The 17,762-nt window shown below is 48.0% G+C and overlaps 1 protein-coding gene across 1 annotated transcript; it reads left to right on the forward strand.

Moving 5' to 3' along the window:
- On the forward strand, positions 1-3,921 carry ppiaa (peptidylprolyl isomerase Aa (cyclophilin A)). The gene is made up of 4 exons (XM_053325409.1): positions 1-108; positions 1,355-1,474; positions 2,112-2,284; positions 3,445-3,921. Exons 1-4 carry the CDS (start codon positions 40-42, stop codon positions 3,575-3,577), a joined length of 495 nt encoding a protein of 164 aa, XP_053181384.1. The 5' UTR covers positions 1-39; the 3' UTR covers positions 3,578-3,921.
- Positions 3,922-17,762: the final 13,841 nt, after the last annotated feature.

The following is a 17,762-nucleotide window of genomic DNA, read 5'->3' on the forward strand; positions in this document are numbered from 1 at the left end:
CCATCTTTTTCGGTTCCTCGCGCTCCGTCAGACTCCAACATGTCCAGACCAAAAGTTTACTTCGATGTGACCCAGGAGGGAGCTCCGATGGGCCGCGTGGTCATCGAGGTAATGAAGCACGCGGGCTGGGGGCACGCGGGCCGGCTCGTGCGGGTGGAGCTGTGCGGTGCGGGGAGGAGGGGGGGGTGGGGGCTGCGGGATGAATGAACAGCGCTTCCTGTAGCATCACGCGAGCTGTCACGAGCGCCACTGTTCTGAAGGAGCATGCGCACGTGCTTGTAGCTCCGGCTAACCGTTAACGGTCTGAACCGTGTCTGTAACTGTAACCTTACCGGTAATGTTCTGGTAGAATGGTGTTAACGTGTCTCCGGCACCGGGCTGCCATGCTCCCGGTGCGGCCCGGTAAAGGCCCGCGGGCCACGTTTGAGCCGCTAGCATACATGCTAATTCAGCGTGTGAGTGCGCAGAGCGTTTGTGCGCAGCTCGCGCTGCTCTTTGTTTCGCGGCCTTCACGCGAGCCCGGGAAACCTCCATGACGTGTTTCCCTCCGCGCGCTCTTTTTATTATTTAACGGTTAAATTGATGTTTAGATGAACCAATGAAGCTTTAGAGCTGCACGCGCCGCCTGTTACCGGGGTGGCCGCCGGTTACTGAGCTGCACGCGCCGCCGGTTACCGGGGAGGTTCTGGAATGTTCCGCAGGGGGGAGGAGGGGGGGGTGATTGAATAATGCGGATGTAGTGAGATGGCTCCCGGTAGCCGATCGGTACCGACGGAATGGCGCCATTTTAACGGAGGTTACATCCGGCAGCTAGAAGGCTAGTTAACGCCATTTTGTGCCCCGTGCAGGGCGGCTCCCGGTGCTCTGAGCCGCAGATAGCTGAGAGTTACCGGGTGTTTCCGGTAGTCAGAGCTCCGGGCTGCAGCATGGAGGGGGGGGGGGTGTAGCAGAGGGGAACAGCGCTGCAGCATGAAGGGGGGGGGGCTGCAGCAGAGGAGCAGTGCTACAGCCCCCCCCCCCCCCCCTTCATGCTGCAGCGCTGCAGGAACAAAGAGCCGCAGTCTGTTTACAGCAGAGGGTTAGTGTTTTTTTTGGGGGGGTGCGCAGAGAGTTAGGGTTAGTGTGTGTTTGGGGGGGCAGAGGGTTAGTGTTGGTGTGTTTGGGGGGGTGGGGGGGGCAGCAGCAGCAGCATGATGTTATATAACAGGTTTCCACACTGAGCAAAGAGCAGCTCTGATTTTTGGCATGGCTCCAGACGGTGACTCACCGCCTGCTGAACCGACCCTCGTTAATAATTCCTGTTTCTCTGTCTGCCGGTGGAACGAGCCGCTGACTCTCTCTTCTCTTCCTGCAGCTTCGTGACGACGTCGTTCCCAAGACGGCCGAGAACTTCCGCGCCCTCTGCACCGGAGAGAAGGGCTTCGGCTACAAGGGATGCACCTTCCACCGCATCATCCCCGGCTTCATGTGCCAGGTGAGTCCCAGAGCAGCAGCACAACGTCTCTGTGTGTGTGTGTGTGTGTGTGTGTGAGCAGCTTGGTGTGTGTGTGTGTGTGAGAGCAGCTGTGTGTGTGTGTGTGAGAGCAGCTGTGTGTGTGTGTGTGTGTGCAGCTTGGTGTGTGTGTGTGAGCAGCTAGCTGTGTGTGTGTGTGAGCAGCTAGCTGTGTGTGTGAGCAGCTAGCTGTGTGTGTGTGAGCAGCTAGCTGTGTGTGTGTGTGAGCAGCTAGGTGTGTGTGTGTGTGTGTGAGCAGCTAGGTGTGTGTGTGTGTGTGTGAGCAGCTAGGTGTGTGTGTGTGTGTGTGTGAGCAGCTAGGTGTGTGTGTGTGAGCAGCTAGGTGTGTGTGTGTGTGAGCAGCTTGGTGTGTGTGTGCAGCTTGGTGTGTGTGAGAGAGCAGCTTGGTGTGTGTGTGTGTGTGTGAGAGAGCAGCATCGTGTGTGTGTGTGTGAGAGCAGCATCTAACCGTGTCTCTGCGTGTGTGAGCAGCTTGGTGTGTGTGTGAGAGAGCAGCTGAGTGTGTGTGTGTGTGTGTGTGTGTGTGTGTGTGAGAGCAGCCTCTAACCGTGTCTCTGTGTGTGTGTGTGTGTGTGTGTGTGTGTGTGTGTGTGTGCAGGGCGGAGACTTCACCAACCACAACGGAACCGGTGGTAAATCCATCTACGGAAACAAGTTTGCTGATGAGAACTTCACCCTGAAGCACACCGGCTCCGGCATCCTGTCCATGGCCAACGCCGGACCCAACACCAACGGGTCCCAGTTCTTCATCTGCACGGCACAGACAACATGGTGAGCACACACACACACACACACACACACACACACACACACACACACACACACACACACACACACACACACACACTGATCACACTATGGTCACTTTTGGGGACATTACATAGACTTACCACACACTCTCTCTCTCTCCCACACACACAGACAGTTAATACACACACTCACACACACACACACACACACTCACAGTTAATACACACACTCACACAGTTAATACACACACACAGTTAATACACACACTCATACACACACACTCACACACACAGTTAATACACACACTCACACACACACAGTTAATACACACACACTCACACACACAGTTAATACACACACTCACACACACACAGTTAATACACACACTCACACAGAGTTAATACACTCACACACACACAGTTAATACACACACTCACACAGAGTTAATACACACACACACTCACACACAGTTAATACACACACTCACACACACAGTTAATACACACACACACACACAGTTAATACACACACACACACTCACACACACAGTTAATACACACACAGAGTTAATACACACACACTCACACACACACAGTTAATACACACACACTCACACACACACAGTTAATACACACACACTCACACACACACACACACACACACACACACACACACACACACACCAGTAACCTATCATCAGGATTTATTCAGATCATATCAAACTTAACTTTATTAGAGTTTCTGCCTCCTTCCTTTGGAGATCAGACATCAGTTTATTATTTGACTGATTAATTAATTAATATATTAATTAATTTAGTAGTTTAACTCCAAATGTCTCAAATCTTCAGTTTACAGTCAGACTGAAGTGATGTCACCTTTCATTGAGGTTACTGTAGTTCAAAGACAACAGCAGTGTACACAAGAGGAAATGAACATGTTTAAATATAAATAAAGAACAGAAGGTTTAAAAAGCTAAAATCTGGTTTAAAATGAGTTTAATAAAAGTTGGATTAACATCTACGATAAAGAGATTAAAGAGATTAAAGACAAAACTAATGAGATTAAATTAACAGCAGACTGACAACAGTGTGCTTTAAAACAGCAGCTTATCCTCTCCCCCCCCCCCACCCCCACACACCATGTGTTTGTACTGACGCTCTCCTCTCCCCCCCCCCCCCCAGGCTGGACGGTAAGCACGTGGTGTTCGGCCAGGTGGTGGAGGGCATGGACGTGGTGAAGAAGATGGAGGCCTGCGGGAGCCAGAGCGGTAAAACCAAAGGCAAGATCGCCATCGGAGACTGTGGCCAGCTCTGAAGCTCCAGCACTTAACTCCTGTAGCCCCGCCCCTTTAGTGTAAGCCCCGCCCCCTTTATTAGTGTCAGCCCCGCCCACCTCACCATTCTACATTCCTGATGATGGAGAGTCAGCTGATCCCCCCCCCCACCCCTAAACTCCAAACACCAGTTGTTTTTTTTTACTCCTTGTTGAGATTCTGTTGCTGCATTCGTGACTTTTTGCCTTTGAAAGTTTCTTTTGCATTAACGTTGTTTTTTTTTTTTTTCCACTAAAGTCCCAACAACGGTTTTTATTTTGATTTTTTTTTCTGTCAAAGTCAAAAAGAAGAAAATAAAACTGAAAAGTTGCCTTGACAATTGAAACATGTGTGTTTTGATCTTCTTCAGGTTTCACTAACATGAGTGATTATTAACCCTTAAACAGGCAGGAGCGGAAAATTAGATGTTAACAATCCTTATTAGTGATGTCATTTGCACCTAGAGGGAGGGAAGGAGGGAGGAAGAAGAGAAGGAGGAAGGAGGGAAGAAGAGAAGGAGGGAGGAGGGAAGAAGAGAGAGAGAGGAAAGGAGGGAAGAAGAGAGAGGGAGGAAAGGAGGGAAGAAGAGAGGGAGGAAAGGAGGGAAGAAGAGAAGAGAGGGAGGAAAGGAGGGAAGAAGAGAAGAGAGGGAGGAAAGGAGGGGAGAGAGAGAGGGAGGAAAGGAGGGAAGAAGAGAGAGAGGAAAGGAGGGAAGAAGAGAGAGAGGGGAGAGAGAGAGGGAGGGAAGGAGAGAGAGAGAGGGAGGGAGGGAGAGAGGAAGAAGAAAGGAAGGAGGGAAGAAGGAAGAGAGGGAGGAAAGGAGGGAAGAAGAGAGGGAAGAAAGGAGGGAGGGAAGAAGAAAGGATGGATGGATAGAAGGAAGGAAGGAAGGGTTGGGGAAAAAAGGGAGGAAAGAAGGAACAGTCCTGGTGCACGTTGCCTGTTTAAGGGTTAACATGATAAATGATTTTATTAAAGTTTATTACGTCACTTTTTCTCTTTATTGAACACATGATACATTCAGTCAGTTCATCACATACACAGCAAATAAAGTAAAGGAGGAACAATTATAGACATGAAACATCAATCAATAAAACTTTATTAAACTCAGACTCTCAAAGAATTGAGTCCAGATCATGACATCACTGATAAGGTTTTATATAAATATAATTACAGGGTTAAATAAAGTCTCTCTACAGTTTAACATTAATTAAAGAAGTAAATGAAAAGATAAAGATGTATAAATGTAATAAACCTTCATGGATCTGATTGGTCTCCATGTTGCTGCAGAGACTCGTTAACAGATCAGTGAAGCAAATGAGCAAGCCTCTGTCCAGGTCTTATTAGACTGCCTCAAGGACATTCAATCTTGGATGGAAGTGAACTTTCTCTCCATGAATAAAAATAAAACGGAGATTATTTTATTCGGGAAACAAAATCTCCTAGATGGCTATGACAGCGCCATCAGCACCCTGAAGTCTCACTGTCACCCATCTGCACCCTGAAGCCTCACTGTCACCCATCTGCACCCTGAAGCCTCACTGTCACCCATCAGCACCCTGAAGCCTCACTGTCACCCATCAGCACCCTGAAGCCTCACTGTCACCCATCTGCACCCTGAAGCCTCACTGTCACCCATCTGCACCCTGAAGTCTCACTGTCACCCATCTGCACCCTGAAGCCTCACTGTCACCCATCTGCACCCTGAAGCCTCACTGTCACCCATCAGCACCCTGAAGCCATCAGCACCCTGAAGCCTCACTGTCACCCATCAGCACCCTGAAGCCTCTCTGTCACCCATCTGCACCCTGAAGCCTCACTGTCACCCATCAGCACCCTGAAGCCTCACTGTCACCCATCTGCACCCTGAAGCCTCACTGTCACCCATCTGCACCCTGAAGCCTCACTGTCACCATCAGCACCCTGAAGCCTCACTGTCACCCATCTGCACCCTGAAGCCTCACTGTCACCCATCTGCACCCTGAAGCCTCACTGTCACCATCAGCACCCTGAAGCCTCACTGTCACCCATCAGCACCCTGAAGCCTCACTGTCACCATCAGCACCCTGAAGCCTCACTGTCACCCATCTGCACCCTGAAGCCTCACTGTCACCATCAGCACCCTGAAGCCTCACTGTCACCATCAGCACCCTGAAGCCTCACTGTCACCATCAGCACCCTGAAGCCTCACTGTCACCCATCAGCACCCTGAAGCCTCACTGTCACCATCAGCACCCTGAAGCCTCACTGTCACCCATCTGCACCCTGAAGCCTCACTGTCACCCATCTGCACCCTGAAGCCTCACTGTCACCCATCTGCACCCTGAAGCCTCACTGTCACCCATCTGCACCCTGAAGCCTCACTGTCACCCATCTGCACCCTGAAGCCTCACTGTCACCCATCTGCACCCTGAAGCCTCACTGTCACCCATCTGCACCCTGAAGCCTCACTGTCACCCATCAGCACCCTGAGGCCTCACTGTCACCCATCAGCACTCTGAAGCCTCACTGTCACCCATCTGCACCCTGAAGCCTCACTGTCACCCATCTGCACCCTGAAGCCTCACTGTCACCCATCTGCACCCTGAAGCCTCACTGTCACCCATCTGCACCCTGAAGCCTCACTGTCACCCATCTGCACCCTGAAGCCTCACTGTCACCCATCTGCACCCTGAAGCCTCACTGTCACCCATCTGCACCCTGAAGCCTCACTGTCACCCATCTGCACCCTGAAGCCTCACTGTCACCCATCAGCACCCTGAAGCCTCACTGTCACCCATCTGCACCCTGAAGCCTCACTGTCACCCATCAGCACCCTGAAGCCTCACTGTCACCCATCTGCACCCTGAAGCCTCACTGTCACCCATCAGCACCCTGAAGCCTCACTGTCACCCATCTGCACCCTGAAGCCTCACTGTCACCCATCTGCACCCTGAAGCCTCACTGTCACCCATCTGCACCCTGAAGCCTCACTGTCACCCATCTGCACCCTGAAGCCTCACTGTCACCCATCTGCACCCTGAAGCCTCACTGTCACCCATCTGCACCCTGAAGCCTCACTGTCACCCATCTGCACCCTGAAGCCTCACTGTCACCCATCTGCACCCTGAAGCCTCACTGTCACCCATCTGCACCCTGAAGCCTCACTGTCACCCATCTGCACCCTGAAGCCTCACTGTCACCCATCTGCAAGGAACCTTGGTGTTATTCTGGACAGTGACTTTAGGTTTGAGAAGCAGATAAGCTCCATCGTGAAAACAAGCTTCTTCCAGCTAAGACTAATAGCAAAAGTAAAGACTTATCTCCCCAGGAATGATCTGGAGAAAGTCATTTACAGCTTTGTTACCTCACGGTTAGACTACTGTAACTCTAACCCAGACCCTAACCCAGACCCTAACCCAGACCCTGACCCCAGGAATGATCTGGAGAAAGTCATTTACAGCTTTGTTACCTCACGGTTAGACTACTGTAACTCCTTGTTTGTTGGTCTCGACCAGTCAGCACTGCGCCGTTTACAGGTGGTTCAAAATGCAGCCGCCCGCCTGCTGACTGGAAAGAAACGGCGCGACCACATCAGTCCTGTCCTAACCCTGACCCAGACCCAGACCCAGACCCAGACCCTAACCCTAACCCAGACCCAGACCCTAACCCTAGACCCTCTGCACTGGCTGCCGGTTCACTTTAGGATCCAGTTCAAGGTTTTATTAATTGTTTTTAAGTGTTTTAATGGTCTGGCACCATCTTATTTATCAGAGCTCGTACAGCCTCACAGTACTTCCAGAGCACTAAGGTCAACAAACCAGCTGCTCCTGACTGTACCTCGGTCCAGACTCTCAGTGCCTCGGTCCGGACTCTCAGAGCCTCGGTCCGGACTCTCAGTGCCTCGGTCCGGACTCTCAGAGCCTCGGTCCGGACTCTCAGAGCCTCGGTCCGGACTCTCAGTGCCTCGGTCCGGACTCTCAGTGCCTCGGTCCGGACTCTCAGAGCCTCGGTCCGGACTCTCAGTGCCTCGGTCCGGACACTCAGAGCCTCGGTCCGGACTCTCAGTGCCTCGGTCCGGACTCTCAGTGCCTCGGTCCGGACTCTCAGAGCCTCGGTCCGGACACTCAGAGCCTCGGTCCGGACTCTCAGTGCCTCGGTCCGGACTCTCAGAGCCTCGGTCCGGACTCTCAGTGCCTCGGTCCGGACTCTCAGTGCCTCGGTCCGGACTCTCAGAGCCTCGGTCCGGACACTCAGAGCCTCGGTCCGGACTCTCAGTGCCTCGGTCCGGACTCTCAGAGCCTCGGTCCGGACTCTCAGTGCCTCGGTCCGGACTCTCAGTGCCTCGGTCCGGACTCTCAGAACCTCGGTCCAGACTCTCTACTCGGGGGGACAGAGCCTTCTCAGTGGCGGCTCCCAAGCTGTGGGACAGCCTACCTTTCCAGGTTAGAGCTGCACAGTCTGTAGAGCATTTTAAAACACTATTAAAAACATATCTGTTTTCCTTGGCGTTCAGTCCCAGCTAGGCGAGAATCCTTGACTTCCTACTTTTTATTTATTTTACTTTTTATTTTGTTTTATTCTAATTTTAGTTTTTAAATTGAGCTCTTCTGTTCCTTTATTGTTTTATTATTATTATATTGTATTTTAATATCTGTACAGCACTTTGGTTCAACTGAGGTTGTTTTTAAATGTGCTTTATAAATAAACTTGACTTGACTTGACTTGACTAGCATCAGCTCGTTGCCATGGTAACAAACGTGTTAAATCATAGAGACTCAGTATATTAACGTATCAGATTAACCTTTAATGTGCAGTTTGTCTTATTCAGGTTGGATCTGGACTATAAACAGCTGCTGCTTCCAGATGTGTGACGAGGATGTTACGTTAAATCACCTTCACTCTGCTGACTTTGATCCTCCAAACCAAACCTCCACCTGATACTCCGTCAGTGTCCTGTTACTGCTCTGTTATAATATAATATAATATAATTGTTACTGCTCTATAGTATAATATATAATATAATATAATATAATTATTACTGCTCTATGTTATAATATAATATATAATATAATAATTACTGCTGTATGTTATAGTCAAGTCAAGTTTATTTATAAAGCACATTTAAAAACAACCTCAGTTGAACCAAAGTGCTGTACAGTTATTAAAATACAATATAATAATAAATAAAACAATAAAGGAATCAAAGAGATCAATTTAAAAACTAAAATTAGAATAAAAATAAATAAAAGTAGGAAGCCGAGGATTGTCTCCTAGCTGGGACTGAACACCGAGGAGAACAGATTGTTTTTAGTAGTGTTTTAAAATGCTCTACATCACTTTAAAACACTACACTACTACCAGGAGAGGAAGGCTGGTCCACATCTTGGGGGCCGTCACTGAGAAGGCTCTGCCCCCCCCCCCCCCCCCCCCCCCCCCCCCCCGAGTAGAGAGTCTGGACCCAGGTACAGCCAGGAGCAGCTGGTTTGTATAATATAATTATTACTGCTCTATGTTATAATATAATATATAATGTGATCAGAAGTATTTTAGCAGCTTTTATTGATCTGTAGCAGAGACAGTATGAACAGATCACAGGTCTGTACTACCAAGCTGGATTTTCTCTGACTGAGGTAACTTCAGGGTTAACCCTCCGAAGCTGGTTCACTTCCTACCTGGTAAATCACCATGGTAACTGATGCTGAACGGCTAACCTGCTCCGGGGTAAATCACCATGGTAACTGATGCTGAACGGCTAACCTGCTCCGGGGTAAATCACCATGGTAACTGATGCTGAACGGCTAACCTGCTCGTTATGTTCTGGATAAGAGATCAATGAGTATAAAAGCCTCCTGACCAATCAGCTCTCTGCCCATTAGAAGATGTCGATATTGGTGCGGAGGGTGAGAGGAGAGAAAGAGTTTTTAGGTCTTTAGATGTCCTGATGATCCTGTACGACAAGAGACATTAAGTTAGTTTAATATTCAACATTCAACATATAAACCTATTATGCTTCAACTGTTTGAGTGAATGATTTCAAACCAACTGTATAACATACAGAATAATATCCCTCATGTGCCTCAATGATTATTTTACAAATATATATTTTCCTCAATTTTTTACATACAATAAATAAATAATCTCCAGTTTCAGAACTTGTCAGGAAACAAAAAGTCTCAATAAGAACATCTGGAGAGTGATCGCTGCTAAAGTTCAGAAAAGCAGAATTTTATTCATATTAATTAATTAATTCATTAATTGTAAAAATTGACGAAAATATATCTTTAAAAAATAATCCTTGAGGCACATGAGGGATATTAGTCTGTTACAGTTGGTTTGACATCATTCACTCAAATGGTTGATGTATAATAGGTTTGTATTTTGAATGTTGAATATTAAACTAACTTCCTGCCAGCAATCCTTCCTGCTGGCTTTTGGCCTGATGATGTTTGAATTCTTCATGTCTGCTCCTCCATGGTAAAGCAGCTCTGGGATTGGTCAGATGCTGCAAACACCTCCCCTTTTATGTGAACGCGCAGAGATCCAGATTGGAAAACCCTGGGTTGATTTACCGAGTTGATAACCAGCTTCATAGTATAGGCCTCTGGATGGATCAGAGGATGAAGATGTTTGACTCTGGATGGATCAGAGGATGAAGATGTTTGACTCTGGATGGATCAGAGGATGAAGATGTTTGACTGGATGGATCAGAGGATGAAGATGTTTGACTGGATGGATCAGAGGATGAAGATGTTTGACTCTGGATGGATCAGAGGATGAAGATGTTTGACTGGATGGATCAGAGGATGATGATGTTTGACTCTGGATGGATCAGAGGATGAAGATGTTTGACTCTGGATGGATCAGAGGATGAAGATGTTTGACTGGATGGATCAGAGGATGATGATGTTTGACTGGATGGATCAGAGGATGAAGATGTTTGACTGGATGGATCAGAGGATGAAGATGTTTGACTCTGGATGGATCAGAGGATGAAGATGTTTGACTGGATGGATCAGAGGATGAAGATGTTTGACTCTGGATGGATCAGAGGATGATGATGTTTGACTCTGGATGGATCAGAGGATGAAGATGTTTGACTCTGGATGGATCAGATGATGAAGATGTTTGACTGGGTGGATCAGAGGATGATGATGTTTGACTCTGGATGGATCAGAGGATGAAGATGTTTGACTGGATGGATCAGAGGATGAAGATGTTTGACTCTGGATGGATCAGAGGATGAAGATGTTTGACTGGATGGATCAGAGGATGATGATGTTTGACTGGATGGATCAGAGGATGAAGATGTTTGACTCTGGATGGATCAGAGGATGATGATGTTTGACTGGATGGATCAGAGGATGAAGATGTTTGACTGGATGGATCAGAGGATGATGATGTTTGACTCTGGATGGATCAGATGATGAAGATGTTTGACTGGGTGGATCAGAGGATGATGATGTTTGACTCTGGATGGATCAGAGGATGAAGATGTTTGACTGGATGGATCAGAGGATGAAGATGTTTGACTCTGGATGGATCAGAGGATGAAGATGTTTGACTCTGGATGGATCAGAGGATGAAGATGTTTGACTGGATGGATCAGAGGATGATGATGTTTGACTGGATGGATCAGAGGATGAAGATGTTTGACTGGATGGATCAGAGGATGAAGATGTTTGACTGGATGGATCAGAGGATGATGATGTTTGACTCTGGATGGATCAGAGGATGAAGATGTTTGACTGGATGGATCAGAGGATGATGATGTTTGACTGGATGGATCAGAGGATGAAGATGTTTGACTGGATGGATCAGAGGATGAAGATGTTTGACTGGATGGATCAGAGGATGATGATGTTTGACTCTGGATGGATCAGAGGATGATGATGTTTGACTGGATGGATCAGAGGATGATGATGTTTGACTCTGGATGGATCAGAGGATGAAGATGTTTGACTGGATGGATCAGAGGATGATGATGTTTGACTGGATGGATCAGAGGATGAAGATGTTTGACTGGATGGATCAGAGGATGAAGATGTTTGACTGGATGGATCAGAGGATGAAGATGTTTGACTGGATGGATCAGAGGATGAAGATGTTTGACTGGATGGATCAGAGGATGAAGATGTTTGACTGGATGGATCAGAGGATGATGATGTTTGACTGGATGGATCAGAGGATGAAGATGTTTGACTGGATGGATCAGAGGATGAAGATGTTTGACTGGATGGATCAGATGATGAAGATGTTTGACTCTGGATGGATCAGAGGATGATGATGTTTGACTGGATGGATCAGAGGATGAAGATGTTTGACTCTGGATGGATCAGAGGATGAAGATGTTTGACTCTGGATGGATCAGAGGATGATGATGTTTGACTGGATGGATCAGAGGATGAAGATGTTTGACTGGATGGATCAGAGGATGAAGATGTTTGACTTGATGGATCAGAGGATGAAGATGTTTGACTGGATGGATCAGAGGATGATTATGTTTGACTGGATGGATCAGAGGATGATGATGTTTGACTGGATGGATCAGAGGATGAAGATGTTTGACTCTGGATGGATCAGAGGATGAAGATGTTTGACTCTGGATGGATCAGAGGATGATGATGTTTGACTGGATGGATCAGAGGATGAAGATGTTTGACTCTGGATGGATCAGAGGATGAAGATGTTTGACTCTGGATGGATCAGAGGATGAAGATGTTTGACTTGATGGATCAGAGGATGAAGATGTTTGACTCTGGATGGATCAGAGGATGATGATGTTTGACTCTGGATGGATCAGAGGATGATGATGTTTGACTCTGGATGGATCAGAGGATGAAGATGTTTGACTGGATGGATCAGAGGATGAAGATGTTTGACTCTGGATGGATCAGAGGATGATGATGTTTGACTCTGGATGGATCAGAGGATGAAGATGTTTGACTCTGGATGGATCAGATGATGAAGATGTTTGACTCTGGATGGATCAGAGGATGAAGATGTTTGACTGGATGGATCAGATGATGAAGATGTTTGACTGGATGGATCAGAGGATGAAGATGTTTGACTGGATGGATCAGAGGATGATGATGTTTGACTGGATGGATCAGAGGATGAAGATGTTTGACTGGATGGATGAGAGGATGAAGATGTTTGACTCTGGATGGATCAGAGGATGAAGATGTTTGACTCTGGATGGATCAGAGGATGAAGATGTTTGACTCTGGATGGATCAGAGGATGAAGATGTTTGACTGGATGGATCAGAGGATGAAGATGTTTGACTGGATGGATCAGAGGATGAAGATGTTTGACTGGATGGATCAGAGGATGAAGATGTTTGACTGGATGGATCAGAGGATGATGATGTTTGACTCTGGATGGATCAGAGGATGAAGATGTTTGACTCTGGATGGATCAGAGGATGATGATGTTTGACTCTGGATGGATCAGAGGATGAAGATGTTTGACTCTGGATGGATCAGAGGATGAGGATGTTTGACTCTGGATGGTTCAGAGGATGAAGATGTTTGACTCTGGATGGATCAGAGGATGAAGATGTTTGACTGGATGGATCAGAGGATGAGGATGTTTGACTCTGGATGGATCAGAGGATGATGATGTTTGACTGGATGGATCAGAGGATGAGGATGTTTGACTCTGGATGGATCAGAGGATGATGATGTTTGACTGGATGGATCAGAGGATGAAGATGTTTGACTCTGGATGGATCAGAGGATGATGATGTTTGACTGGATGGATCAGAGGATGAAGATGTTTGACTCTGGATGGATCAGAGGATGAAGATGTTTGACTGGATGGATCAGAGGATGATGATGTTTGACTCTGGATGGATCAGAGGATGAGGATGTTTGACTCTGGATGGATCAGAGGATGAAGATGTTTGACTCTGGATGGATCAGAGGATGATGATGTTTGACTGGATGGATCAGAGGATGATGATGTTTGACTGGATGGATCAGAGGATGAAGATGTTTGACTGGATGAGGTCACAGGTGCTGCAGTGAGGGCATGCGTCCAGTCTGGCGTGTCACCCTGGAGCTCCTCCGCCAGCGTTTCTGGTGGCCCACCATCTCCCGTAACACACGCCAGTTTGTGGCTGCCTGCTCCATCTGTGCCCGCAGTAAGGCTTCCCACCAACCACCTGCTGGGCTGCTCAACCCATTACCCATTCCCCGACGACCGTGGTCCCACATCGCCGTGGATTTTGTTACGGGCCTCCCCCCTTCCAAAGGTAACAGAATTATTCTGACCATTGTAGACCGGTTCTCCAAGGCTGTGCATTTTGTACCCCTACCCAAACTCCCTTCAGCACTGGAGACCGCCAACCTGCTTGTCTTGCATGTTTTCCGCCTCCATGGTATCCTGGTGGACATAGTTTCTGATCGGGGTCCCCAGTTTTCCTCCCAAGTGTGGAAGGTGTTTTGTAGGGCACTGGGGGCATCGGCCAGCCTCTCTTCTGGATACCATCCTCAATCCAACGCCAAACAGAGCGGGAAAACCAGGACCTGGAGGTCGCCTTGCGTTGCGTGTGTGCCCGTCATCCTGCCTCCTGGAGTCGCCAGCTGCCCTGGGTCGAATATGCCCTCAACTCCCTCTCCTGCTCGGCAACTGGTATGTCACCCTTCATGGTGATGCTGGGGTTCCAGCCACCTCTGTTTCCATCGCAGGAGGAGGAGTTTGCCGTGCCCTTGGTGCAGGGCCATCTGCGACAGGTGCGCGGGGTGTGGAGGGAGGCCCGAGCCGCATTGCTGAGGTCCACTGCCAGGAACCAACGGTTGGCTGATCGTCGTCGGGTCCTGGCTCCAGTCTACAGACCGGGTCAAAAGGTTTGGCTTTCGACCAAGGACCTGTCCTTGCAGGTGGAGTCCCGGAAGCTGGCTCCACGGTTCATCGGTCCTTTCCCAGTGGAAAAAGTTATTAATTAAGTTGCCAGCCTCTCTCAAGATCCACCCTACATTCCATGTCTCCCTGCTCAAGCCTGTCTCCTCCTGTCCCCTGAGCCCTCTGGCCGACCCCCCTCCACCCCTCCGGCTCGTGGATGGTCACCCTGCCTTCTCAGTCAGCCGGATTCTGGACGTCCGGCGCCGTGGCCGGGGGTTCCAGTTTCTGGTTGACTGGGAGGGCTATGGGCCTAAGGAGGGGTCCTGGCTTTCTCGCCACCTTATCCTGGACCCCTCCCTCATCACTGACTTTTACAGAGCTCACCCGGACAAGTCGGTGGGGGGGCACCTGGAGGCGGCCATCGGAGGGGTTTCCTTGTCTGTCTTGTCTCCTCCCCTTGTGCTCCTCCCTTGTCTTTGTTTCCCTTTGCAGAGGTGGGGCCCAGTGGTGGAGGTTTGGCACACCTGGGTCTAATCACTCATCAACTGCAGTATAAAGACCCGGTTCATCCTTCCACCCTCTACCAGATAGTCCTGCTACTCATGTGGTAACGCTCGGCCGAATCCTCTAGTGTGTTCTTGTGACTTTGCTTGGTGACCACTCTCTCCTGTTTCCCTACACAGTTTTGCCTACTCCACCCGCTGGTGCCCTGCCTCTGTTCCCTTGGATCCCGTTCACTGTGCACTGCCTACCCATCTTGGACCTTACATCACCAACCTTCTCTGCAACCCTTACCCCAGACCCAGCCACTGCTCCCTCACCACCCTCTCACCTTATCATTAAACCCTGTTTTTTAAACTACCTCCTGTGTGTTCGCTCGTCTCTGGGGTCCTATAACTACTGCTTGTGACACCTACCTCACAGCTGGATTACTGTCCTACCTCACAGCTGGATTACTGTCCTACCTCACAGCTGGAATACTGTCCTACCTCACAGCTGGATTATTGTCCTACCTCACAGCTGGATTACTGTCCTACCTCACAGCTGGATTACTGTCCTACCTCACAGCCGGATTACTGTCCTACCTCACAGCTTGATTACTGTCTCACCTCACAGCTGGATTACTGTCCTACCTCACAGCTGGATTACTGTCCTACCTCACAGCTGGATTACTGTCCTAGCTTGGATTATTGTCCTACCTCACAGCTGGATTACTGTCCTACCTCACAGCAGGATTACTGTCCTACCTCACAGCTTGATTACTGTCCTACCTCACAGCTGGATTACTGTCATACCTCACAGCTGGATTACTGTCCCACCTCACAGCTGGATTACTGTCCTACCTCACAGCTTGATTACTGTCCTACCTCACAGCTGGATTACTGTCCTACCTCACAGCTGGATTATTGTCCTACCTCACAGCTGGATTACTGTCCTATCTTGGATTACTGTCCTACCTCACAGCTGGATTACTGTCCTACCTCAGAGCTGGATTATTGTCCTACCTCACATCTGGATTACTGTCCTACCTCACAGCTGGATTACTGTCCTACCTCACAGCTGGATTACTGTCCTACCTCACAGCTGGATTACTGTCCTACACATCTGAGATAATTAATTGACACTTTTGATCAGTGATTAATTGTTTTAATCATTTTTTAATGTAACAATCTAGAACATTTTCTCACAGAATGCGACTTTACAGAGACAACAATTAATAAATTACATCATGCAGGACGATGACATCATGCAGGATGATGACATCATACAGGACGATGACATCATGCAAGGCTATGACATCATGCAGTAGAAACATCTGATGAAGCAAGCTCTTCTTCTTCTTTGGTTTCAGCAGCTGAATCTGCTTTGAATCAACGTGATTTCATCAGTCTGCAGTTTGAACTCAAACGACAGTCGGCGCCAAAGGTCACGATCTACTGAAGTACAGTTTGAGGTACTTGTACTTCACTTGACTATTTTCATTAGATGCTAATTCATGCTTCCAACCTGCGATCCAATATTTCAGCAAAAATCAAAGATTAGAGAAAAAGTCCAAAAAATGAAAACTTCTTTCCCATTAATCATCTCAGCAGCCCTCACATTTATCTTCTGACCCTTTGGAGGGGCCCCACCCCTAGGTTGGGAACCACTGGACTAAACTAGCTAACTGTATATAAAGTAGTGTAAACTAGCTAGTAAATTAGCTCCACCTCCAGCAGCTACAACAGTAACATGCTGCTCTAACACTGATGCTTCACTACTACATCACTCATAATACTGCAGTACTTTTACTGTAATACTGCATACTACATCACTATAATACTGCAGTACTTTTACTGTAATACTGCATACTACATCACTCATAATACTGCAGTACTTTTACTGTAATACTGCATACTACATCACTATAATACTGCAGTACTTTTACTATATTTTATTTGTAATGAAGTATTAGTACATGCCTGTGTTGGTACTTTGACAGCAGTAAAGGATCTAGGCTTTATCTCCATCATGTTGTTACAGATGTAAAATAGGTTTCAAGTGTACAAGTGCTACAGAGTTTATCATAAATGTGTCAGCAGCTGCTCTCTGCCGTCCTCCTCTTCTTCCCAGAATGCCTTGTTCTCCTCTGGTTCGGGCGGGGGAGGCACACCCCCTGTCCCTTGGCCTTGCTGAGCTCCCCCCGGCTGCCGGCGGTGCAGCTCAGCCCCTTGCTGCAGTCGCAGCGTCCCAGGTTCCTCCTCATCTTGGAGCCTCTGAGCAGACAGGCCTCGCCCTCCTCGGGGATCCGCTGGCACCGTTTCCCGGTCAGATACCGGGCGCAGCACAGACCGGCTGCACAGTCACCGGAGCGGACGCAGCTGGACATCTCTGGACCTGCAGGACACGAGGACAGACTTTAGATAAAACTGAATTTACAACAAAGATGCAGAGAAAAGATAAAACTCTGAGGGTTAAACTCAAGGTGTATGAACTTATAGTCTCAAAGTGTTTAAATATCTATATTAAAGGACGAGTTCACAATTATTATCTGTCTTTAACCAACAGTCAGTGTGTGTGTGTGTGTGTGTGTGTGTGTGTGTGTGTGTGTGTGTGTGTGTGTAATGATTCCTCCTGTTCATACTGAATATTAAAACCTCTTTACTCTTCATATAGACACCTGACTGCTGCTTTAACACAGATTAGAAGAATTGTGAACTTTTCCTTTAAGTGAATCTTTAACTAACATGAAGTTAACCAGCTGCAGGGTTCAGCAGTGAACTCATCTCATGGGGATTCACATTTTAGGATTCACAACAACCAATCAGCATCCAGAGACAGACTCACCTTTGGTCCTGTTGAAGCTGCGGGCGTCGCTCTG

This window comes from Scomber japonicus, chromosome 9 (assembly GCF_027409825.1).
Source record: "Scomber japonicus isolate fScoJap1 chromosome 9, fScoJap1.pri, whole genome shotgun sequence".
Classification (NCBI taxonomy): domain Eukaryota; kingdom Metazoa; phylum Chordata; class Actinopteri; order Scombriformes; family Scombridae; genus Scomber; species Scomber japonicus.

Coding starts and splice junctions, on each gene's coding strand:
- ppiaa (XM_053325409.1), top strand. CDS start 40: ATGTCCAGACCAAAAGTTTACTTCGATGTGACCCAGGAGGGAGCTCCG. Junction 109..1,354: donor TGGGCCGCGTGGTCATCGAG/GTAATGAAGCAC, acceptor CTCTTCCTGCAG/CTTCGTGACGACGTCGTTCC. Junction 1,475..2,111: donor TCCCCGGCTTCATGTGCCAG/GTGAGTCCCAGA, acceptor GTGTGTGTGCAG/GGCGGAGACTTCACCAACCA.